The sequence below is a fragment of the Mastigoproctus giganteus genome, chromosome 2 (genome assembly GCF_048544385.1).
Source record: "Mastigoproctus giganteus isolate SK-2022 chromosome 2, ASM4854438v1, whole genome shotgun sequence".
Lineage (NCBI taxonomy): Eukaryota > Metazoa > Arthropoda > Arachnida > Uropygi > Thelyphonidae > Mastigoproctus > Mastigoproctus giganteus.
The window spans coordinates 248,672,852-248,700,322 of record NC_143576.1 but is presented as its reverse complement, the minus strand read 5'-3'; the positions used below and the strand labels follow the sequence as shown (position 1 = coordinate 248,700,322).

At 36.2% G+C, this 27,471-nt stretch overlaps 1 protein-coding gene across 4 annotated transcripts in view; it reads right to left on the bottom strand.

Annotated features, from left to right (window-relative positions):
* Positions 1-8,642: 8,642 nt before the first annotated feature.
* Positions 8,643-27,471, bottom strand: part of LOC150090364 (histone deacetylase 4-like) — a 449,332-nt gene continuing 430,503 nt past the window's right edge. For 3 of the 4 annotated variants that reach the window (XM_090389832.1, XM_090389833.1, XM_090389831.1), the window contains 2 exons: positions 22,409-22,550; positions 8,644-10,769 (listed from right to left, as the gene is read on the bottom strand). In XM_090389832.1, coding sequence (XP_090245958.1) covers positions 10,703-10,769; positions 22,409-22,550 — 209 coding nt within the window. In that variant the 3' untranslated portion in view covers positions 8,644-10,702. Of the gene's footprint in view, positions 10,770-22,408; positions 22,551-27,471 lie in introns of all 4 variants that reach the window. The other variant, XM_090389834.1, reaches the window with a different exon arrangement.

Below are 27,471 nucleotides of genomic sequence, written 5' to 3'. Positions count from 1 at the left end.
TTACATACCAAATAAGAAATATTATTCAAAGTTTAGGCCTAAATGGATGTCAGAAGAACTAATGAGACGTACGGCAGAGAAGAAAAATGCATGGGATATATATAAATTATTGGGTGATATGGAAGCCTATGATAGATATAAGCTGGTCTGTAACAAAGTCACAAAGAAAATTATGCAGGCAAAGGCAGATTGTGAGAAATCTTTGACAAAGGATCCAAAGAAAAACAGAAAAGAGTTCTTTACCTATGTAAAATCTAGAAGGAAAGGGATGAATCAGATTGGTCCACTGTTGATGATCCTGCTCATGTAGCTAACAAACTAAATGAATATTTTGCATCAAAATTCAGACATGGAGTTAATAAGGGAGGGGAATACCAGAGGTGTATTCAACTTTGGCAGTAAGCTAGATAATCTTGTAATAACTGAGAGTAAAATGGAGGAAAAATTGTTGAAGATAAACACAAGAAAGACACCTGGGGTGGATGGAATCTATCCAGTTATATTAAAGGAGGCAACAAAGGAAGTAAGCAAACCCTTAGCCATAATTATGAGAGCTTCTTTGGAGTCAGGGGAGGTACCCATAGACTGGAGATTATTACTATTATTATTATTATTATTATTAATATCCATATGATGCAAGGAAGCCTGAGGCTTATGCTGCACCAGAAATAAAAAAAGTTCCCGAGTAACCCAGAGAGAGAGAGAGAGAGAGAGAGTTAAAAGTAGAAAGGAATCACCAAGAAAGAGAAGAATGATGATATCCAGCTTAGGACCCTGAGTGTTGACTTACCATCGACCATATAACATAATAAACTGACAATTTTCTAGTTCCATTTACATTGGGGTGCATAGAGGTTTTTATTGCTGTTGTTGTTTGGTTTTTAGGAGCATTAGCAACTAAGGCCATATTGCTCCGGAATATGCGGTGGTTATTCCCTGACCTTTCCGCATACTCCATATTTGGTGGTGATGGGCTCAAACCCCGGTCTAATCAAGAAGCGTGTGGTACGCACTGCTGCTCCTTCCCACCTGGCTACGGAGACGCCGTTTTTATTGCATCCAGGTATTGGATGCAATATAAACCTCTTATGTACCCAGGTGTAAATTGCCATTAGCACCTGGTAATTACCAGGTGTTAATGGTAATTAACCATTAACACTAATTGCGACTACTATTTTGATATACTACGCTCTCTGTTCTTGCATATGAAATATATGAAAAGATAATCTTATATTACATATAAAATATTACTTTTTATAGGATAATATTTTACTACTTATCATTTAATATCGTATTATGTAATACATGTACGAAAATTCATAAAATTCCGAAATGTGCAAATGTGACCCCAATTCACAAAGAAGGATCAAAGGCTGACACAAGTAATTATAGACCTGTGAGTTTAACTTCTGTTCCAGGAAAATTAATGGAGGCACTGGTTAAAGAACCACTGCAGGATCATCTAGACAAGACTTCAGTTATAGCTTGGACACAGCATGGTTTTGTTAAAGGAAAGTCTTGCCTGACCAACTTGATTGGATACTATGGTGCATTCACAAAAGAACTGGATGCAGGGAATAGCTTTGATGTTATATATTTGGATCACAGAAAGGCTTTTAGCATTAGTATTAACATTAGTAGAGGCATATGATGCAAGAAAGCAAGCTAATGCAGCATCAGCCAAAAAAAAAAAAAAAAAAAAAAAAATCCACTCCCATTTTACCCCTCCGTTTGTTCGAAATACCTGTCCAGCTGAACTTTCAATTTATTTAGGCTATCAACTTCCACAACAAGGGATGGAAGTCTGTTCCACCAACCAACTACCCACTAGCTAAAGGCAAATTTCTGCACATCTATTCTACATCTGTCTTTCTTTAATTTATGCCCTCTCAGGTGAGTATTCTGAGCAAGAGGAAGAATCCCATCGGCATTGAGCATACTCAAACCATTCAAGGCTTCATACACCTCTATCAGATCACCTCGCCGGTGCCTAGTTGCTAGACACTGTAATTTGCAAAACTTAAGCCTTTCTTCATAAGAGCAACCCTTTGTTTCATTCACTAATCTTGTTGCCCTTCTCTGTACTCATTCCAGCAGCTCTATATCCTTCTTGAAATGAGGTCTCCAGACCTGTATACAATACTCAAGGTGTGGCCTGACCATTGCCTTATACAAGGGAATAATCACCTCCTTATCACTGCTAGAAAAATTCCTGTATATCATTGACAAGACACCACGAGCTACTCTTGCTGCCCATCTGCACTGCTCAGAGAACTTCATATCTGCCTGCACAACCACCCCCAGGTCCCTTTCATTCTCTACCACTGTCAGTGTAGTACCACAGAGTTGATAAGTTGCTCTGGGGTTGCTGTTTCCCATGTGTAGTACTTTACATTTGTCAATGTTAAACTTCATTTGCCACCTCTCAGCCCATCTGCTCAACCTTTCCAGATCCTGTTGCAGCAGCACAGTGTTAGTGTCACTATGCTGCTGCAACAGCATAGTGTCAGTAGTGTCCTTGACAACCCTGCCTACCTTTGTATCGTCTGCAAACTTCGACATTAAGCTTGATATACCCTCATCAATATCATTTATGAATACAGAAAACAATAATGGACCCAACACTGAACCCTGAGGGACTCCACTAATAACATTAGTCCATGATGAGAGTGTCCACTGATTACCACTCTCTGTCTTCTCCCCCTCAACCATCCCTTTATCCATAGCAGCAATTTGCCTCCAATGACACACACTGCTCCAATTTGTGCAGCAGTATTCTTCTTTAGCGCCTCCGTAGCCAGGTGGGCAGGAGCAGCAGTGCGTAGCACATGCTTCTTGATTAGACCGGGGTTCGAGCCCCACACACACCTAGAAGTTGCGTTGGTCATCTGATTGGTTAACGTTTACCAGTATTCGACAAGGCAGGCAAATAATTCATTTGAAATAAATATAGTACATGAAGTTGCAGACTTCCGTTAATTTTCTGAACACAGATCCTTATTATCTGGATCTGTGTTCGGTGCTGGATTAAGGTACGGGTGAGCAGGGTCCTTGCCTGGAACACCGAAAACAGAAGAACAATGAGGCAAAAAATATATATCCTTAGTAAAGGGCGCCAAAAATCTTTTTGTTGAAGGCACGGAAATATCTTGGTCTGGTGCTGTGTGTGTTTCATATTTATATTTCGCAGTGTTATACTCCAGTACATGGCGACAACCCCGTACTTTGGCGAGAAAGCGGGGAAGAAAGCAGTGATAGGACATAAAGGCAACTCCCACTCACTGCTATTCACCTCTTTTCCTCACCTGCATGTTACTGCAGAATGTCACGTGACATCACAATATGTTGGAGCTGAAATGAAGGAAAAAAACAACAAAATGGCAATTTTTTTAAACGACAAAAATTACCACCACATACAACTACTGCCACTCATTCTTCTTCTCCATACATTCTAGATGAGTTCACGTGCATTAACAATGAGAATTGCTCGTGCATGTCAACAGAAATGTTTCTTTGGGGGCTGCTGTCCCCACTAATATAAAGAGAACTTGATACAATTCGTATGTACAATTACTGTGAAAAACATAAAATCGTCAAGAAACAACTTGAAAGCAAAAAAAAAAAAAAAAAAAAATCTAACCTCATCAGTCCTTGCATGCCAGTACGCTTCATTAACACAGGTTCAAATCCTGTCGATGGCATGAGGAACTTTAATGGGCTTTTTTCACTCCATGGCTGAGTTAGTTGGTCTCAGGCATAGATAGCAATGTTTTTTACCCCCAGAAACTGGGATTTTTTTCATCCAGCAAAACATCAAATCGACCAGAGAACACATGCAATTTACAGACACAAATACATATATCGGTATATACAGTATTAGAAATAATAAGTTGCCCTAATATAATAGTTTGAGTACACTTCATCAAAATTACACACTGAAACATGTATTCTGAAGGTATCAAATTCACACTCATACACCATTCAGTTACAGTCTTACATCCATCCTTTTGCAAACAGAATAACACGAAATAACAATAACACACAATAACCGAGGGCAGTAGAGCAGCACAATGACTAAACAACGGCCCAATAATTCCACATTTCCCACTAAAATTAGAAAAATCAATCAATCAGAAATGCAAAATGAGGTAAATTATGCAATTCCAATAATCAGCCAATTACAGAACTCGACTGGATAATGCTTCCTTTCTTTGGCCATGCCCACAATGGTACCGAGGATCCCCATGTTCTAGAGTTCAGCCAGAATAATATATATGATACTATTTTTAGCAAGGCAATGTATAGCATTCAGGGAATCTACAAAAGATTTATATTATTATTATTATTATTATTATTAGCCATATGGTGCAAGGAAGCCTGAGGCTTATGTTGCGCCAGCCAAAAGAGAGAGAGAGTCAAAAGTAGAAAGAAATCGCCAAGAAAGAGAAGAATGATGATGATATCCAGCACAGGACCCTGAGTGTGCCAAGCCAGGCTCCTCAGCTGGATATCATCATTCTTCTCTTTGACAATGGAGACTTTTGAAATTTACTGAAACAACTGCTAAATTTGATTCAGTTATAGAAGAACATATTCACCATATTCAGAAATCCAAATCGAAAAATATCAGCATTATTTGGGTGATCAAATACAAAATGAAATTATTGAAATAATTTCACAAAATATTACAAATAAAATATGATATGGATACAAGGAATCATGCTAAATCAATAGCCTAAATATAACATTTTATAAGTTTCTTTGTTCAATTATAATTTGGCATAATATTTTAAATAAAATTAATCCGATAAGTAAAATGCTCCAAAAAAAAAAAAAAAAAAAAAAAAAAAGGGTTCTATATATTATATGAAGCTCATGAATGTCTACAAAATATCGCCGAATATTTAAAAAAAAAAAAAATAAAAAAAATAGAACAAAGGAAGCAGTCCAAAAAGTTCTCAATTCGGCTAATAATATGGCTACTATCATTGGCATTGAAGCTTTGTTTCCAGAAATTAGAACTGCAAGGAAAAGATCGAAAGAGTCATTTCGATTTCATAATCGAAGTAGAGATGAAGCTATTCAGGATCCACAACAAAATTTCAAAATTAATTTTTTTCTTTCAAACTATGGACACAACAATTTTCTCTGAAAATTTTCGAAATATGAAAGAACATGTAGAAATATTTAAAATGTTTTATAATATTACTGAATATAAAAAATGGTCAGATGACAATTAAATCATTGCAAAGATTTACATATTAAGTTAAGTGACATTGATCGTAATGAGTCCAATATTGATAGTTTAGCATTATCTGAAGAACTTAGAGTACAGTACATCAGATTTATATTAAACATATTACTCCATTTGAAGTGTTACAATATATGTTTAAAACAGATTTCACAGATATTTTTACAAATTTAGCAGTTGAATTAAGAATTTTTTTAACTTTACCAGTTTCAGTTGCCTCAGGTGATCGGATTTTTCAAAATTAATCAAAAATTATTTAAGATCGTAAATGTCTCAATAACGACTCTCTACTTTGCCAATAATTTCAATAGAAAATGATCTTTTGGAACAAATAAACATAAATGAAATAATTAATAAATTCACATCTCTTAAAGCAAAGAAACATAAATTTGTATAATTTTCCTTTTATTTTATTATTGTACAATTACTGTGATTTAGAATTTAAAGTTTATTTCCAGAATTTCAGTATGATTTTGTTATTTCTGTTTGTTGTTTCATTATATTATATGTGAGATTTTGATGTTTACCTTTTGACGTTGTAATTCTTTTCTTTTTCAATAATTAATAATAATTATTTACAACTTATTTTATTATTTAATCCAAATATTTTGGGGTGGCAAATTTGATTTTGCTTACTGGTAGCAACATAGGGTTGCAGCGGCCCTGCTCTTAATAATTAATGAGATCATTCCCTGTTAATAATCAATTACATCACCTACTGTATTACTACATTTTAGATGGTGTATATAAAAGGAACTGCCCATATGAGATCATAACAAATTATTCAGTAAGTAAACATTTTTATTGAAATAACAGAGATACAGAATCAGTGTGAGAAAGGTATAAAAGGGTGGCAATATTATTATACACTGAACGAATCAGGACAAAAGGAAAGAAGGTCCTCTGCAAAAGGGACGTGTTTTTGAATGTATTCCATAAATACAATTTTTATTCTCAAACATTAACAATGAGTAACATCAGCTTTTATACTCTTGATAACAGAAACAAAACTGAAATTATAATGGTCTGCACATACCAGCAGGTTGAGAGCAGCTGTTCACAGATCAAAAAAACAAATGAAAATAAAGTAAAGTATTCTAATAATATAAAAACATAAAATAGTGAATTATTTTTGAACAGTTCATAAAAGATCAAAATTAACATTTTGTTTATACAACTGGTTTTTGTTTTAAAATTTTTGATTTTTTTTATGACTCTAAATTAGATTTAGGTAAAAGGTGTATATAAACAGAGAAATTTCTCAGTCACAGCATTATCATGGCAATCATATATTTATTCTATTTCAAATAAAAAAAATATACTTTTTCCTTTCAAAAACTGGCTTTTGTTACTTATCTGATAATAATAATAAGCTATAGTACAAAGCTGCAATTCTTCCTTTACAATTTTTTAAAGCATGAAATACATTCAGATAATAGTTTTTAACAGGTAATCTGAAAAAATATATCTATAAAATGAAACTACCGAACTTTTGCATTTCTTATATTTCAACAAACAACAATTTGTTGCATAATTTTATTTAAACAGTTAAAGCCTTCAAATAATCTTTTGAAACAAATAAATTACTTTTGATGTAAATTACTTACCAAAAAAATAAAATAAATAAAATAAATAAACAAACAAACAAACTGTGGTTTTGACATCAAAGAAAAAAATCGAGATTGTTGTCGTCACCCATATAATCAGTTTTTATATGATATAATGTACTGAGATTTTGTGATGAAAATGTGACCTCTCTAGATAATAGTAATGAAATGCTTCAGTGACCACATTATCCAAGAACAATGGTGCATATTAAGCATTTAATACTATCAGGCAAAGCTATTAGTCACAGTAGTGAGTGAAATTTATGATAACCTATAGCTGCAGAACCCCAAGATTTGGACTGTGTGAAAGACTCAAAATCCAGAAGGAAGCACTAAAATGATCTTTACATAGAAGGGGATGGGAGGGGAAGAGAATGGGAATAAGACTAGCAATCAAACTTGGCCAACTTACTATGATGCTGAAACAGACTCATAACAATTTTCTTCTAAAATGAAGAAACCTTCTGATATATGATTAATATAACTCTCTCTCTAAAGAAGCTGTATCATACTTTTAATTCTGTTTCTAGTTTCAATGAGAAAAGGCATAAGCCCAAGCAGTAATGAAAAGACATTTCTTCATACATTACAACTATGAAAGTTTAAATAATTTCGGCTTGTAAGTGGCAGTTGTTTATTACAATATATACTGCCATACAACACACGTAAGAAATGTCTATGATACACAATACTTCTAATTTTACTGAGAAAAGACTTGTGGTTTTCTTTTTCTTCACAAAACCTATAACCACCCTTTGAAAAAACGAAATTGTAAAGAAATTGTAAGGATAAGCAATGCTGAAATAGACAGTGTACCATATTACACTAGAATAATTCCAGTTAGAAGCACCATTATAGCAACAGTTCACTAAAATATATGCAAAAAGTTAACAAACAGTATTATTACAATAATAAAATTTCTGATCATCCTAAACCATCAAAGGTGGCAAGTAAAAAAAAAAAGCAATACTTTACTAAATGCAATATTCACTGCCAAGTAATCTCTATGAATTGAACGTTAAAAAAATTTAGCTTTCAGATTATAGGAAAGAGCAAATGGAATGTTTAAAGATGGAGAAAACTCACAAAATTCATTATATGATAATTAGAGTAATCAACATCTGTTAGCTGCCTTTCTTATATTATTTAATACATAGCAAAGGGAAAGAGAAAGGCAAAAGGACAGACACATGCAAATTACATAAAAAAAAGAAATTTATCCAAATAAATTTTTTGTAAAATATGAGATGACCAAAAAAATGTTTATTAAAAATGGTCAAGAAGTAAAGCATGCCAACAAAATCCACATGGTATTGTTGGTAAATAGAGAAATCTAATCAAAAATCAGTGGCACAAACTTGGTTTAATAAAAAAAACATACATAAAATTAGCACAGTCATTACTTAACAAAACTGTTGGAAACTGATGGTAACTGAAATATATTTGTCAATTGTGCATTATTTAAAATGCCAATAAATAATACTTTGTTAACGCTCATTTACAAATATTCGGTCTTGAAGAGCAATATCCACAGTTTAAATGAAATAAGAAATGCATTGTTCACTATTAGAAAAACATTTTCATCGAAAAAAAAAAAAAAATTAAACAGAAAAATTCTTATAAAAGAGGCAAAAGAGCATACATAAGAGATGCAGGTACAAATAACATTTTAAAATTTCTAACAAAAAAAAAAAAAAAAAAACATTTTTGCAATCTTATAATATCAGGTATCTTAGGCCAAACTGTATTTAATATCTGTTAATAATACAAAACAGAAAATGTTTTAAAGAATTCGGCTGCGAAAAAAATCATTTACAGTTCACATTTTGTAAATTACAAAAAATATACGTCTATGAAACAAGAAAGATGGATAGATTTTACATCTTTTTTTTTTCACATCAAGTTCATCATATCTGTTACTAATTTAGAAACATGAATAATTCAAAGCTAAGTTACAATTATCTACTTGTTTGTGAAGATTATGCTAAAATTTTAATATTTGAGAATTTTTTTTAATGATTTTCATACTGTTAATTAGAAGAAAATACATAATTAACAGTATAGAGTAACAACAGCCCTTATTATGCATACATACATGCCTTGGAAATATCAATATCTTAAAAATCAATTCATCAAAGATTTAACAAGTAGTGATGTGCAACAAACTGCAATTTGACAATCTTGTTTCTGACTTTTCTGACCTGCAGATGGTGTCAGCTTCCCATTCAAGTGTATATATTGATGGTATGAAATTATGAACTTCTAATTCGCATTACTTGTTTATATCGAACTTCTTACAATAAAGAAGATACGAAATGCTTTTAGTAGTGAAAACTGACACTATACTTTCTTTCCCAGTGTCTTACTGATAATTGTAATGATTATGAAAATGTTAATTACAACAATGAACGGATAAAAATAACATGAAGGTAGACCAAGTGAATGAGAGATGACTCTGAAGACAAAAACAATGCAACAGAATAATGACCACTGCTCAATAATACTTTTTCTTTATTCACATCTCATCTTCCTTACATCTTCCATCCATTCAGAATTTTCAGCAATGTCACAGAAGCAATATCATCTTACTGTATGACTAGAAAGTTTACACTGTGGTCATGTTTTTCCTTACATTAGTCACCGGCCAAAATATTTAATATACTTAGAATGAGAAGGAATTTTACAAAGAATATGACGATATATATATCTTTATATGTATATACATATAGACACATATACATACTCTGACAATAAACCAATAAAAACACATTCATGCGAGCAATTTACAGCATCCATCAATATTGCCAAATACCAATGGAAATTGTAAAATATAGGTACAATCAACTTTGGACAATGTTAATTCTGGTCCATCATCAAAAAACATCCAAATATTACACAAACAGTGGTTGTACAATAAGTTGAACTCTGGCAGACAAACATGACATTACTGACAAGATTGAATTCTTATATATAAATGGCACAAATTAAGAACAAGGTGGCATTGCCAATAGTAATAAGTATATTGTGATGTACCATGTGTAACACACAAATGCAGTCAAACAAGGCTAATATTTGGCTACACAAGCATGTAGAAATGCTACAAGAAATGCCAGACAAATAATCCACCACTAATGTTATGGATCGGGAGTTAATTCAAGTATTGGTCGAAGTCAAAAAACCAATACAAAAACTTGCCATCTAACTCCTCAAAAGTAATCATAAAGAACGGGAAATGACACCAAAGAAAACTCGACAGTTACAAGTTTAAACACCCAAATTCAAGTTACCAAGTTGAAAAATACCACATTTCTTACACGGGGTTGGGATGGGAGAGAAGAGAAAGGAGGGGGAAATAATGTGTAGAAAATCCAAGAGGGGGAGAGGGGGGGAGAAACAGAGAGAGGGGGGAGAAACACAGAGAGAGAGAGAGAGAGAGAGAGAGAATACAACATAGATTTTGGGAAAGGCGGGGTAAAACAAAGTCATTCCAGTTCATCAGTGCCATACCATCAGAAAAGGAGTAGCAAGTATGCTAATCTTCATCATCCTAGAATACACAAATTAGTGACTCTGTTAATTTAACACTCAACTGCTTCCTCTCACCTCAGAGCTTGATGTCGTGGCTCAGTAATGGACAGAGTAGTCATGGTAACTTTTACAAAGAAACCAACTCTTGCTTACAGCCGAGAACAGATTGTGCGCAAAGCACAATCTTGGTAAGTCTGCCAGGAGTAGAGCTGGTAGGGTGCCAACTATGTGGCTGATAATATGCAGGCTATCACCTGTATTCTTCCCCTTATTCAGTGGAGACTCCTATGAATACTAAATAGTTTTCAAGCGATCTTCACTTTTCTTGATCTTCATCCATAGGTTCCCCAGGAAGTTCTTCTGCTATGTCTGACTTTGGGCTTCTAGATAATGAAAAAAACATTATCATTAGCAACTGCATTACCAATATGCTATTTTAATCAGCGTTTCAGATTACTGACTATTATGAAATCATTTTACAAAAATTCTATTAGAGAATCTACTAGAAAATTTAACTGAATTAACTGAAATTATATCATCCTTTTATGCAATTAAAAAGGACTGGACCAAGACCGGGTTCCTAGAATCTGTTATACAGAGTAATTCAAAGGACATAGTATATTTTCAATTTTATTTCAATTATTATTATACTTCTAATTATAACAGAGTTTACAATAAGTTACACAGTAAGCACCAGCTATAGTGATCACTGGTTATTAGAATCAACCACTTTAGAGAATCAAATTTCAAATAACCAAATCAAATCAATAAAATCCACTACACATTCATTGTTTATTAGAATCACATCGGTTATAAGAATCAATTTCAAACACCTCTCCCTGGTACTTTTCTAAAGCACATTTCTGGAGGCCGGTCACAACAATAAAACAATAAAAACAATTTGCAGTTTTTGGTTTATTGAGACTTTTTGTGTTTTGTTTTTTTATTTGTCTGTTATAAATGTGTAATTATAAATGCAAACTACAGCTTTAACAGAAGAAATTGCCAAGTCTGTTACTGATAATTTCACAAAGGAGGACGAAATTAAAGATAAACTCGAATAAATTCCAGTTACCAACTGATGCAAAAAAATGCAAACAAACAAATTACAAACTACAAAGTTACAAACAAATGCAAACTCATGAAGCTATAGCCGTCCTGAGGTGAGTCTGGGAAGAAACTGGGATCTGGTACAAGTAATCATGAATATAGACTATTAGGCAATATTGAAAACTCTATAAATAGACTCTGTAGTGATAATTTAAAGTAATCTAAAATAATTGACTACTTAAAATTATAATAAATATTACAAAATGTTATGTTTAATTAATATATTTTAATTAAATTCTGTACGTAAATATCAATTTATTTTTTTTTGGTAACCTGTATCCTTCTGATTTTCACACATCATTTAATGGATAATAAAGTGTAAATTTATTTTTATAGCATTAGCATTAGTAGAGGCATATACAATGCAAGAAAGCAAGCTTATGCAGCATCAGCCAAAAAAAAAAAAAAAAACCCCTCCCATTTCACCCCTCCATTCATTACAAATGCCTGTCCAGCTCAGCCTTAAATTTATTTAGGCTATCAACTTCCACAACAAAAGATGGAAGTCTGTTCCACCAATCAACCACCCACTGGCTAAAGGCAAATTTCTGCACATCTATTCTACAACTGTCTTTCCTCAATTTGAATCTATGCCCCCCTCAGGTACTTAATCTGAGTAAGAGGAAGAATCCCATCAGCATTCAACTTGCTCAACCCATTCAAGGCCTTATAAACCTCAATCAGATCACCTAGCAGGTGCCTACTCTCCAGGTGCTGCAATTTGCAGAAATTAAGCCTTTCTCAGTAATAGCACCCCTTTATTCCCTCACCAATCTTGTTGCCTTTCTTTATACTTATTCTAGCAACTCTACATTCTTCCTAAAATGAGGCTTCCAGACCTGTACACAGTACTCTAGGTGTGGCCTGACAATTGCCGTGTACAATAAGATAATCACCTGCCTGTCCCTGCTAGCAAATTTCCTATATATCATTGAGAAGACTCCATGACCTTCCCTGGTAGCCTGTCTGCACTACTCAGCAAACTTCATATTTCACTGCACAATTACCTCCAGGTCTTTTTCACTTTCCACTTCCCTGAGTGTAGTACCACACAGTTGGTATGTTTCTCTTCGGTTATTGCTACCCATATGCAGTACTTTGCATTTGTCAATGTTAAACTTCAGTTGCCACTTCTCAGCCCATTTGTCGAACTTATCTAGGTCTACTTGGAGTAGCATACTGTCTTTACTGTCGTTAACAACCCTGCCAACCTTTGTATTATCTGCAAACTTGGACATTAATCCTGATATACTTTCAATTTTTGTATTCATCAATGATCAAAATCATTGATGAATACAAAAAACAACAATGGACCCAGCATAGAACCCTAGGGAACTCCACTAATAACATTTGTCCACAAAAAGCAGTGTCCATTGATTACCACTCTCTGTTGTCTCCCACTCAACCATCCCTTTATCCATTGTAGCAACTTACCCTTAATGCCATACCTCTCCAATTTGTACAGTAGTGTTCCATGTGCAACAGTATCAAAGGCTTTCCTGAAATCTAAATATATGATATCAATATTATTTTTGGCATTCAGTTCCTTTGTGACCACATCATAGTATCCAATCAAACTGGTCAGACAAGACCTCCCTTTAAAAAAACCATGTTGTGTGTCTTAACTATTACTGCAGTCTTGTCTAGATGATCCTGCAATGCTTCTTTAACCAATGATTCCATTATTTTCCCTGGAACACAAGTTAAACTAACAGGTCTATAGTTACTTGTGTCACCTTTTGAACCCCTTTTGTGAATTGGTGATACATCTGCACACCAGTCCATGGGGATCTCTCTTGAGTTCAAGGAAGTGCTCATAATTATGACTAAGGGTTTGCTTACTTTCTTTGTTGCCTCCTTTAATATAACTGGATAGATCCAGTCCATCCAAGGTGCCTTTCTTATGTTTAACTTCAACAATTTCTCCTCCACTTTGCTCTCAGTTATTACAAAATCACTTGGCTCCCTGTTAGAGATTGATAAACTTCTGGCATTTCCCTCATTGAATTACTCCTAATGTGTGAATGTAAATGCAAAATACTCATTCAGTTTATCAGCTACCTCACCATGATCATCAATAGTCAACCCATCTATGTTAAGTGGTCCAATATGATTCATCCCTTTCCTTTGAGAGTTTACATAAGTAAAGAACTCTTTGCTGTTTTTCTTTGCTTCCTGTGCCAAAGATTTCTTGTAATCTGCTTATATCTGCCATAGGCTTCTGTGTCAAATGATAATTTATATGCATCCCATACATTTTCTTCTCTGCCACGAGCCTCATTAATTCATCCAACATCCATTTAGGCCTGAACTTTGAACAGTATTTCTTAGTTGGAATGAAAAGACTAGTAGCCTTCAAGATTAAGTCCCTGAAGGCTTCCCATTTAGAATTCAACGTTGGTAACATCATGAGTTGATTCCACTGTACAGAATTTAAAAATTGTCTGAGATCTCTGTAGTCACCTTTATGAAAGCAAAAGTCCTTCCCTTTAGCCTTGATGGTAGTTACATCTTTAAGTAATTCTAATATAAGTACATTGTGATTACTGCCACCCGGTGGTTCCTTCAACTGCAAATTCTTAAAGCATGAATAATCACTGCGGATAATCAGATCAAGAGTATTACTCCCTCCGGTTACCTCTCGAACATGCTGCTGTAGAAAACCGTCATCCAATGAACCCAAAAAGGTCTTGCTAGTGTGCAAGTGACCCACGAGTTCCAGTCAATATCTGAAGAGTTAAAATCCCCCATTATAAGACATTCTGATTTAATGGCCAACTCTATTTCTCTGCACAATTGCTCATTATACTCATCTTATTCATTAGGCCTATAACACACACCTACTCTCATTTTTCCTTTCCCAGTGCTTAGGTCACACCAAAAAGACTCAACATTGCATTGTCCACCAACATCAATTGGATGCACTGAGCATTAGCATTAGTAGAGCCATATGATGCAAGAAAGCAAGCTTATTCAGCATTAGCCAAAAAAAAAAAAAAAAAACCCACTCCCATTTCACCCCTCCATTCATTCGAAATACCTGTCCAGCTGAGCCTTAAATTTATTTAGGCTATCAACTTCCACAACAAGGGATTGAAGTCTGTTCCACCAACCAACTACCCACTGGCTAAAGGCACATCTATCCTACATCTATCCTTCCTCAATTTGATTTTATGCCCTCTCAGGTGATTATTCTGAGCAAGAGGAAGAATACCATCAGCATTGAGCATGCTCGAACCATTCAAGGCTTTACACAACTCTATCAGATCACCTTGCCAGTGCCTAGTCTCCAGACACTCTAATTTGCAAAACTTTAGCCTTTCTTCATAAGAGTACCCCTTTGTTCCAGTCACTAATCTTGTTGCCCTTCTCTGTACTCGTTCTGGCAGCTCTACATCCTTCTTGAAATTAGGCCTCCAGACCAGTATACAGTACTCAAGGTGTGGCCTGACCATTGCCTTATACAAGGGAATAATCGCCTCGTTATCCTGCTAGAAAAATTCCTGTATATAATTGACAAGACACCATGAGCTACTCTTGCTGCACATCTGCACTGCTCAGAAAACTTCATATCTGCCTGCACAAAAAACCTCAGGTCCTTTTCATTCTTTACCACTGTCAGTGTAGTACCACAGAGTTGATACGTTGCTCTGGGGTTGCTGTTTTCCATATGTAGTACTTTACATTTGTCAATGTTAAACTTCATTTGCCACCTCTCAGCCCATCTGCTCAACCTTTCCAGATCCTGTTGCAGCAGCATACTGTCAGTAGTGTCCTTAACAACTATGCCAACCTTTGTATCGTCTGCAAACTTGGACATTAAGCTTGATATACCATCATCAATATCATTTATAAATACAGAAAACAACAATGGACTCAACACTGAACCTTGATAGACTCCACTAATAACATTAGTCCACGATGAGCAGTGTCCATTGATTGCCACTCTCTGTCTTCTCTCCCTCAACCATCCCTTTATCCATAGCAGCAATTTGCCTCCAGTGCCACACTGCTCCAATTTGTGCAGCAGTCTTCCATGTGCAACAGTATCAAAAGCCTTTCTAAGATCCAAATATATAATATCAAAGTTATTCCCTGCATCCAGTTCTTTTGTGACTGCATCATAGTATCCAATCAAGTTGGTCGGGCAAGACTAACCTTTACAAAACCATGCTGTGTCCGAGCTATAACTGAAGTCTTGTCTAGATGATCTTGCAGTGCTTCTTTAACCACTCCTCCATTAATTTTCCTGGAACTGAAATTAAACTAACAGGTCTATAATTACTTGTGTCAGCCTTTGATCCTCCTTTGTGAATTGGGGTCACATTTGCACATATCCAGTCTATGGGTACCCCCCCCCCCCGAGTCCAAAGAAGCTCTCATAATTATGGCTAAGGGTTTGCTAACTAATTTGCTGCCTCCTTTAATATAACTGAATAGATCCCATCCACTCCAGGTGCCTTTCTTGTATTTATCTTCAACAATTTCTCCTCCACTTTACTCTCAGTTATTACGAAATTATCAAGCTCACTGCCAGAGTTTACTTCACCTCTGGCATTCCCCTTCCTGAATAACTCCTCATGTGTGAATGTAGATGAAAAATACGCGTTTAGTTTGTTAGCCACCTGAGCAGGATCATCAACAGTTGAACTTTTTAAGTAAATCCCACTTCAGCACACTGTGATCACTGCCACCTAGTGGTTAGTTTATCTGCAGATTCTGAATGCATGAAGAATCACTACCGATAATCAGATCAAGAGTAGTACTCCCTCTAGTTGCCTCCTGAACATGCTTATGTAGAAAAAAATCATCCAATAATCCACAAAAGCCTTGCTAGTGTGTGTGACCAACCCACAAATTCCAGTCAATATCTGGGAAATTAAAATCCCCCATTATAAGACTCTGATTTACTGGCCCACTCTATTTCCTTGTACAGTTTCTTATTATACTCATCGGAGTCATTATGCCTATAGCACACTCCTACTCTCAATTTTGATCTCCCAATGCTTATGTCACACCAAACTGACTTGACACTGCACTGTCCAGCGATGTCATCTGGCTTCACTTCCTTGGATTTTGTGTGTTTCTAAACTAATAGCATAACCCCTCCTCCCTTCCTATCCTTTCTGTACACATTGTACTCCCCAAATTCTAATTTTGCACTGTTTATATCTGTGTGACACCACATCTCTGATATCCTAACAATATCTGCCTTTGATGTCTTAACTAGCACTTCAAGCTCATCAAATTTATTAACTATACTCCTAGTATTGTTGTACATGCAAGTATACATGCACCTGTTTCTACTCTTAGTTACCCTAACACAGCCCATGTATTTATTTGTTCCACTATGACTCCCAACAGTCCTGAAAATTTCCATTGCTTTACTTTCCATGCTGCTGTTCATTCTAATAGAAGCAGTGCAAGAATCACTTTTGCCTCTGCCTGTGGCCACTGTTAACCTTTTAAATAAATAAATTCTTTATTGCTAATAAGTACAGGACATGTACTAGAGACAATAATACTCAACACGGCGACATGGCCAGGAGGGGGCTCACATCTGGTGAGTATGGGCTTGGCACACCCAGGGTCCTGAGCTGGATATCATCATCTTCTCTTTCTTGGTGATTCCCTTCTACTTTTGTCTCTCTCTCTCTCTCTCAGGGTAACTTTGGAATTTTTTTTTGTTTCTTGGTGCAGCATAAGTCTCAGGCTTCCTTGCACCATATGGGTATTAATAATAATAATTAATAATTATAAATGAAATTATAAATGAAATTAATTGGCAAAAAAGAAAAAAATTACCGTTACATGGAAATTAAGAGTTACAAACATGTAAATTATGAGTTACAAACATGTAAATTGTAATAATGAAAAATGAGGACTAAACGTCATATGGAGGAAATTATCCCAGTTCCACAGATGGAATCCACTCGAAGAGCATGTGACGGTATTTGTAGTCGGTAGCTAATTTCTGAAGGTTGACTCCAAGACGGAGCAGTGCCTGAATTTTGGGGAGTGCCTGGGCAGGTAGGAACCGACTACACAGTTTCAACCGGTTGTATTTGAGGATTAGTGTGGGCTCTGACCTCAAGGATGGCGTAGGATTGTGCCACTGACAGAAATCCCAGATGTTTGGGGCGTTTATTACTCCTGTGTACATTTTTACTGAAGTCATTAAACGCCTGCTGTCAATTAACCTCGGGATCCTGGGTACATTTAGCTGCTCAGCCATGTCAGTTGTTCTCAATTGAGGGGGTCGGCGATGCTTATTTGTGGCCCATTTCAGGGTCCAGTATTCACACGAGAACACCGGTTTTTGAAGTGAAGGCGACGCAGATGCCCAAATTTCAGCAGCATATAAAATAGCCGGATAAACGGTGGCTTGAAGATATCTGGTAGTGGTTGCGGCATCGTTGGAATGAAGTAAGTGTTGTTTTGCGCTCCAGCGTAGGGTGTTAAAACGCTTCCGGAGGTATTCTGTGTGATCATTAAATTTCAGCTTCGGATCAAAATATACCCCGAGATCTTTATGGCAGGTAACCACTGGAATTAGAGTACCTAAAACTGAAGGTTGAATTATTGTTGGTTGCTGTTTCAATGAGTAAGTCATTATTGCAGATTTTGACGGGTTAAGGTTTAATCCAAACATCTTCAAGTAAGTTGAAAGAGTGGTCAAGTTCTCTGTGATGGAAGACGTAATTTCCATTGGGTTTGCAGACGGTGGGATTAAGGTAAGAAACTTTATATCGTCGGCATATATTAGAGCATCATCACGATGACTCATGAAAGGAATCAGAATCGCTGAGAAGAGAAGGCCAGACAGGACACCACCTTGAGGGACTCCTGCATTAATTTTTCTTGTAAAGTGGGTTTTCTTCAAAGTGAGGTGGACACTTCTATTTTTCAATAAGGCGGTGAGGAAAGCTAGTAGGTCTCCATTAATCCTGAAGAAGAATTGCAGGAGTCTGAGAAGGGCTGTGACGTCTAGGCTGTCAAAAGCAGCTTCAATGTCAGCGTATACTATAGCTAATTCAGATTTAGTTTCGAAGGCTTGAAGAATTGATGTCTGTGCGGCCATGAGGTTTGTTATGGTGGATCTATTTTCAACTGCGAAATGGAACTGTTTCGGCTTCTGTGGCATCAACTGTTTGTTTAATGCCGGAAGGAGTACCTTTTCTAGAAGTTTGAGGAGGGTGGAAGAAGTTGAGATTGTTTTAGTCTGTGTAGCCCCCTAAGTTAGCAGTTTTCTGACCCACCTAACACTGCCTCGATAGCATCAGCAAATATCCTTGCACCCTTTCTATTTAAGTGTACCCCATCCCTATAGAACCAGTCTCTCCTGTCAACAAGCACAGACTAGGCTGAAAAAAATTGTATCCCTTGAGCCTTGCACAATCTCTCCAGGGCCGGATTGATCGACAAAGCTCTCATCATATATTCCCTCCTATCGTGTCTGGGCAGAATTGCAGATACTTTTACATTCAACCCTAACTTGCGACTGTTTTTCAACATTGACCTGTACTTGTTAAGTAAATATGCAGATCTCTTACTCTTAATGTCATTAGTTCCAACATGTACAACAATATCACCTTTTGTGCCCTTAAAAGATGATATCTACTCTACAACATCAACTTTTGCCCCTTGCAGATATACCTTGGTCCTGTTCCACCTATCCTCCTTGCATAATATATTCCTCATCTCTCTGACAATAGAGTCAACAACTCTAACTAGTTCCTGCAGGACCAGCACATTCTGCCTTAAAGATTGCCTCTGTGTTGCCTGATGCACAGGAGTGAGCTCTGCCGTTGAGCTGGGTAGCTGAGAGCTTGATGGGCCCCTCATTAATTTCTTCGAGGGCATTTACCCTACACCTGAAGCTCTCATAGATGCCCATCAGAACGTTGAGTTGGCACCTAATTTCTTGACACTCTAGGCATCTAGCACACACAAAGACATACTCCTTGGCTAGATCATGTTCTGTTTTAGAAAGTTCAGCAAACATTTCGCACATTTTTTGAGATGGTGATCTGTTGGAGAATTGCTCACTTCATTTCTCCTCCGAGTCACAGCACTGTGGCTAGTCTGTGATCTTTGATTCACAACTCTAGTCTGGGTCATAATTTCCATTTAAATACAGTTTAATTAACAATGAAATTTAATAAGATTAATAAATATTTTTGATTAATTGATAATGCTATAGTAAGCTAACAGATTCCTAATGCAGTGCTTCGTATTACGTTATACCTTATGCGCTATTTTTTTTTTTTTTTTTTTTTTTAATCGATTACGAAATTGCAGCTAGTTCAACAATATTGGCGCCAACACTGGGAGTCATAACTTACAAAAATCACTAGTTAAGTTCAAAATAAGAAGCTATTGAATGCTACTAAACCTATTTAATATCTTTGTAAAACATAATGTGGTATGTTAATTAACAAATAATACGGTAAAACTATCAAAAATACTTATCCCTTTACAGAGCCAAAAATCCACCGACTGTTCTCTTCTGCGACCAGAGCACCCTTCATAGCCTGTGGATAATATTCATTGATTTTCACTTATTAGAATTGCCATTTATTATAATCAAAATTCAATTTGCAAATGTGATCACTATAACCCGTGCTTTCTGTATTTCAATTATTATTATAAATATAATTGAAATGTAAATTGGAATAAATATCGAAGTTTTCCAAATGTAAGCGCAAACTCTTTTCACCATGTTTGATGAGACTTGACAGTGTAAATGGTATAAATAGTGACAGTTTAAAAGACAAAAACTACAGGGATCATGGATGTTAAAAATACGAATGTATGCATCCATGAGGCATCAGTGTGTTTTGCCTGTAAATTGCACATATCCTTTATTTGTTGGTTTGCTATTTTCCAGGTGAAAACCTGAATTTTTTGAAGGAGAGATCATGCAACTCTCAAAGCTCTTCAGAGTGCATTCTGCAGATCATAAATTTTTTATTGTGATAAGCTGATGCCATCTTCTCTATTTTAATACTTTTTGTTCATAGATGCCCAGAAGATTAAAATTGCACTTGAAATAATATGGGAATATTACCAACTTAAGGGTTATCCAAAAAGATTCATTAGTAATAATTTAAATACAGAGCAAATTAGTTTACTATACTTTAAAAGTTTTAAAATTACTGTACAATTACAGTAATGTGCAAACATAATTTCTTCAAACAATCAAAACTACCATTTGCACAATGTAAACACAACTTGACACTGACTTAGATCACTCTTTCTGAACAGTTTCTAATTTTCACTCAGTATTATGATGATATATTGCACCCTGTGGTCACTGGTTGAACTAATGAGTTAATTCACTCTCAAAATAAAAGGAAGCAAGGTTAAAGGAACATTTAGGTGGGTGCAAGCCTTTTTTTCTTAAAAAAATTATGACTTACCACTCTGATTCTCACTGGCTCACTTACTAATTTGCCTTACTAAATTAGACAGAATATCAATAAATTAGAGTAATTTGTTTACCATCAAAATTCTTTAATATGAAAGTTTTCCAAAAAAATAATGCACCACATTTTTTCCCCTAGTCAATTCATTCAAAAAATGTGAAACTCACAAATAACGTAAGAGGGTGTATTTTCAACATGTTTTTTTTTTTTTTTTTCACGGATATTTTTCTACATATTCTGAAAGCAATGGCAGGTATCACATAGAATTTTCTAGTACCAATCATTGTCCTGTACATATAGCCATGTCATCACTTACTGTCACTTATTATCATCACCTCATGAATCACAATACCATCATCCTCTAACCTAATACTGCAGACTACATCCTTCAGTCCTTCAAACAGATGCATGTTGGAAGGAGCAAGAGCTGAATTATAGGATGGACAAGGCAGTGAAGACCAAACAAGTTTTGAGATTGCTTCCCGAGTCCTTAAATTTTGGTGAAGTCATGAAATGTAATGCTGAAGCAAAAGCATTGCAAAATTTTTGTGGTAGTGAACTTTCCAGAAATGCTTCAGTTTGTGCTTCATTTCAATATAAACTTCCAAGTTGATGGTCTGCCCTCCTGGCAAACTGTCAACTTGGAAGAACCACATCTATCAAAATCACTCCTTTCTAATCCCAAAGCACAATAATCTTGCCAGATGAGGGAGTCACTTTAAATTCTTCATTCAAGAAGAGGTAGGATGATGACTGCCTTTTCTTTCTGGCTGAAAACAGTAAATCATGTTTCATCATATATAAAATTCAGGACCAGAAGGCATCTTCCCCATCAGCTTCATAAAACTATAGCAAATCTGAACTGTCTAATCAACAATAATATTGTTGATTAGACAGTTCAGTACTCAGTACAGAACTCACAATAATATTGTGAAGAGTTTTGTTTCGTTGTGTGAGGTTTTCAGGACCTAAATTGCACATACCTTGTTGGTGTTCACATGTTGATATGGATGTTCATATTTTTCAATGATAACTAGGGTGCCAACTGCTTATTTATGATGTGTCAATATTTACAAATATTGTCACTAATAGATTTCACTTTGTAGTGGCAACTGTCACAGGGCAGCCAGAGTGTGGAAAATCTCCCCTTGTCCTATTGGTACAGTCATTCACTTAGTCTGATGAATGACTAATGGTGCTTCTGTTGATTCATTTCTGCCATGAGAGAAAAAAAAAAAAAATCAGCTTCTAACAGATGCCATAGTGACTCACTACAATAGCACTGTCTATAGAGCTATTGTAGTGAATAGAATGCTTTTCAACTGGATACCTAAATGTGGAAATTAATTTTGTAGAAAAAGAATATTTGAAATTTGTATTTGTAAAATACATTTTAACCAAGAAAAAAAAAATGTGATGCCTGTATTAGTATATAATTGATGTCATTAATACTTGTTAACAAAATCCCTGCAAGTCATACTTACTGTAAATGACCATGGGGAGCAGCCATAGAGAGAGATGCAAGAGCTGTAACAGTCTCTGTTTCCTCCTTCTCTTTCTGTTGAGCTTCTACAAGTGAGTATCCAATGGTGTGAGCCCAGCGTTTAATGCAAGGCCAGTGAGGAGCTGAAAAGAGTAAATACATGTAGGTATAAAAATATGCAAATTTTCTTCCAATAGAAACAAAGAATTCCTAAAATCCTGAAGTGAATCTTGAAACTTCAAGATTCAATATATCAGGTAATGATCATCAATAACACATTAGCATTAGTAGAGGATATGGTGCAAGAAAGCAAGCTTATACAACATCAGCCTAAAAAAAAAAAAACTTCCCATTTCACCCATTCATTTGCTCTCCAAACGTTTGTCCAGTTCTTTCTTAAATCTATTTAAGCTATCAACTTTCACAACGACCAATGGAAGTTTGTTCCAGTGATCAACTATCTGCTGGATAAAGGCAAACTTCTGCACATCTATTCTGCAACTGTCTTTCCTCAATTTGAATCTATGTCTCCTCAAGCCCAGCCAGGGAGGCAATGTTTTTTTATAGGCGCCTCCATAGCCAGGTGGGAAGGAGCAGCAGTGCGTAGCACACGCTTCTTGATTAGACCGGGGTTCGAGCCCGTCACCACCAAATACGGAGCATGCGGAAAGGTCAGGGAATGACCACCGCACCGGAGCAATATAGCCTTAGTTGCTAATGCTCCTAAAAACCTAACAACAACAGCAATGTTTTCCAGTAATCAACAACTCTTAACCAAAAGGATGGTTGAGTGGGAGAAGACTAATGTTATTAGTCCTCTACGTGGACTAATGTTATTAGTGGTGTCCCTCAGGGTTCGGTGTTCAGCCCATTGCCGTTTTGTATGTCTGTTTTGCATATTGATGAAGGTATATCAAGCTTAATGTCTAAGTTTGCAGATGATACAAAGGTTGGCAGGGTTGTTAATAACAGTAATGACAGTACGCTGCTGCAACAGGATCTGGAAAAGTTGGGTAGATGGGCTAAGAAGTGGCAACTGAAGTTTAACATTGACAAATGCAAAATACTGCATATGGGTAGCAGTAACCCCAGAGAAGTATACCAACTGTGTGGCATTACACTCAGAGTAGTGGAGAATGAAAGAGACCTGGGGATAATTGTGCAGTCAGATATGAAGTTTTCTGAGCAGTGCAGACAGGCTGCTAGAGTAGGTCATGGGGTTTTGTCAATGATATACAAGAATTTTGCGAGCAGGGATAAGGAGATGATTATCACCTTGTATTTAACCCCAGGGGCTCACATCTGATAATTATGGGCTTGGCAAACCCAGGGTCCTGATCTGGATATCATCATTCTTCTCTTTCTTGGTGATTCATTTCTACTTTCTCTCTCTCTCTCTCTCTCTCTCTCTCTCTCTCACAGGGTAACCTGGGAATTTTTTTTTTGGCTGGTGCAGCATAATCCTCAGGCTTTCTTGTACCATATGGCTGATAATAATAATAAGGCAATGGTCACTACACCTTGAGTACTGAGTACAGGTCTGGAAGTCTCATTTTAGGAAGGATGTAGAATTGCTAGAACGAGTGCAGAGAAGGGCAACAAGACTGGTTAAGGGAACAAATGAGTGCTCTTATGAAGAAAAGCTTAAGTTCTGCAAATTGCAGCTTCTGGAGACTAGACACCTATGAGGCGATCTGATTGAGATGTATAAGGTCTTCAATGGATTGAGCAGGCTCAATGCTGATGGGATTCTTCCTCTTGCTCAGATTACAAACCTGAGGGGGCATAGATTCAAACTGAGGAAAGACAGTTGTAGAATAGATGTGCAGAAGTTTGCCTTTAGCCAGTGGGTAGTTGATTGCTGGAACAAACTTCCATTTGTTATTGTGGAAGTTGATAACTTAAATAAATTTAAGGCAGAACTAGACAAACATTTGGAATGAATGGATCAGTGAAATGGGAAGGTTTTTTTTTTTTTTTTTTGTTTTTGGCTGATGCTTGCTTCTTTGCATCATGTGCCTATGCTAATGCTGAACTCATTGGCAAAAAGAAAATTCCTGCAATTCAGTCTAAATCTCTTCCCTCATAATTTGGATTTATATGCCCTAGTTTTGAAATCTTTTTAACAGTGAAAATTTTACTCTCCTTCATTTTACTTTCTCCTCTCAGAGCCTTATAAACCTCAATCAACTCTCCTCTGATGTGTCTAGTTATCATGTTCTGCAGCCCATATATTTGAAGTCTTTCCACATACAAATGCTCCTTTGCTGATCTTACCAGGTGAATTGCCTGCCTCTCTAGACTCTTTCAAGAAGCCTGTGTAAAGTTGAGGCTGAATGTTTTTTTTCAGGTGCAGTCTCTATTCTTGAACACAGTATTCCAAATGTGGTCTTATAATTGCCTTATACAGTGGAATTATAGCTTCCCTATTTCTACAAGCAAATATTTGATAAATTATTAATAAGACACTATGGGTCTTCTTTACCACCAAAACATCACATTTCTTTGCTCAGAGAACTTCATGTTCAACTGTATCATAACTTCCAAATCCCTTTCTTCCTTTACTTTTTTTTAGTTCAACCACACCAAGTTTATAATTATTTTGGGGTTTTTCTTTCCCAAGTTGTGCCAGAGGTGTATTCAGCTCTGGCAGTAAGCTAGAGAATCTTGTAATAACTGAGAGTAAAGTGGAGGAGAAATTGTTGAAGATAAACACAAGAAAGGCACCTGGGGTGGATGGGATCTATCCAGTTATATTAAAGGAGGCAGCAAAGGAAGTAAGCAAACCCTTAGCCATAATTATGACAGCTTCCTTGGACTCAGGGGAGGTACCCATGGACTGGAGATGTGACCCCAATTCACAAAGGAGGATCAAAGGCTGACACAAGTAATTATAGACCTGTGAGTTTAACTTCTGTTCCCGGAAAATGAATGGAGGCACTGGTTAAAGAAGCACTGCAGGATCATCTAGACAAGACTTCAGTTATAGCTCGGACACAGCATGGTTTTGTTAAGGAGAAGTCTTGCCTGACCAATTTTATTGGATACTATGATGCAGTCACAAAAGAACTGGATGCAGGGAATAACTTTGATATTATATACTTGGATCTTAGAAAGGCATTTGATACTGTTGCATATGGAAGACTGCTGCACAAATTGGAGCAGTGTGGCATTGGAGGCAAATTGCTGCTATGGATAAAGGGGTAGTTGAGGGGGAGAAGACAGAGTGGTAATCAATGGACACTGCTCATTGTGGACTAATGTTATTAGTGGAGTCCCTCAGGGTTCAGTATTGGGTCCATTATTGTTTTCTGTATTTATAAATGATATTGATGATGGTATATCAAGCTTAATGTCCAAGTTTGCAGACGATACGAAGGTTGGCAGGGTTGTCAAGGACACTACTGACACTATGCTGCTGCAACAGGATCTGGAAAGGTTGAGCAGATGGGCTGAGAGGTGGCAAATGAAGTTTAACATTGACAAACGTAAAGTACTACATATGGGAAACAGCAACCCCAGAGCAATCTCAACTCTGTATCAACTCTGTGGTACTACACTGACAGTGGTAGAGAATGAAAGGAACCTGGGATGGTTGTGCAGGCAGATATGAAGTTCTCTGAACAGTGCAGACGGGCTGCAAGAGTAGCTCATGGTGTATTGTCAATGATATATAGGAATTTTTCTAGCAGGGATAAGGAGGTGATTATTCCCTTGTATAAGGCAATAATCAGGCCACACCTAGAGTACTGTATACAGGCCTGGAGGCCTCATTTCAAGAAGGATGTAGAGCTGCTGGAATGAGTACAGAGAAGGGCAACAAGATTAGTGAATGGAACAAACGGGTGCTCTTACGAAGAAAGGCTTAAGTTTTGCAAATTACAGTGTCTGGAGACTAGGAAACAGCGAGGTGATCTGATAGAGGTGTATAAAGCCTTGAATGGTTTGAGCATGCTCAATGCTGATGGGATTCTTCCTTTTGCTCAGAATAATCACCTGAGAGGGCATAAATTCAAATTGAGGAAAGACAGATGTAGGATAGACGTGCGGAAATTTGCCTTTAGCCAGCGGGTGGGTGGTTGGTGGAACAGACTTCCATCTCTTGTCGTGAAGTTGATAGCCTAAATAAGTTTAAGGCTCAGCTGGACAGGTATTTCGAACGAACAGAGGGGTGAAGTGGAAGTGGTTATTTTTTATTTATTTATTTTTTTTTTTTTGGCTGATGCTGCATAAGCTTGCTTTTTTGCATCAAATGCCTCTACTAATGCTAATGCTAAGTTTATTCCTTAAGCTTTGCTGCATGAAAACATAGTTGCCACTTGTCTGACCATTCACCCCAAACAAGCTTGGTCATTAACTACTCTACCAATCTTGACACTATCTGACTTCCTTGCATGAACTTGCCTTTATTTATACTAAATGCAATACATTATGCACATTTCCTAACTTGTTTTCTGTTATTATGTTATTACTTTACCCACATATCCTTGTGTATAAGTCAACTTTATTGCAGTTATCTTTCGCACTTTGTGCAGCGATATATTAATTAAAGTTAATTAAATTATTTCTGTGCTTTCTTTTAAATTTTATCACAAATATAAAATTTTATATTTATGACATTTAATTACACAGAAAACTGTAAATCAAGTGATAAGCATATATAGTATCATCTTATACTACCCACAAGGGCCACTCCTTTATGTAGTTGTTTGTTTAGGCTTAATTGTGAAAGGGCAACTGGACCATAATGCACTTAATCTGTGGTGTCCTTTATGAAAGTTGTGAAACAAAAAACCTACAGGCTTATGTGGTGATGCAACATCAGTTTTACTGATACTATATGTATTATGGGAGGCTTTGATTATGTAACCCAGCAATTTCTGTTTAGTGCTGTACTAAATATGCAAGATAATGTATATTTGCATAAAAAATTCCTCAGTGTAGGAATGCATTTGTTATAAGAAATTTTTTTGGGTTTATGTTTCAAGTTCTTGAAAAGTAAACATGAAAACATAACTCCCAAAGAATTACTTGAACTGTTTTCATATGAAGACGAAGAAGTTG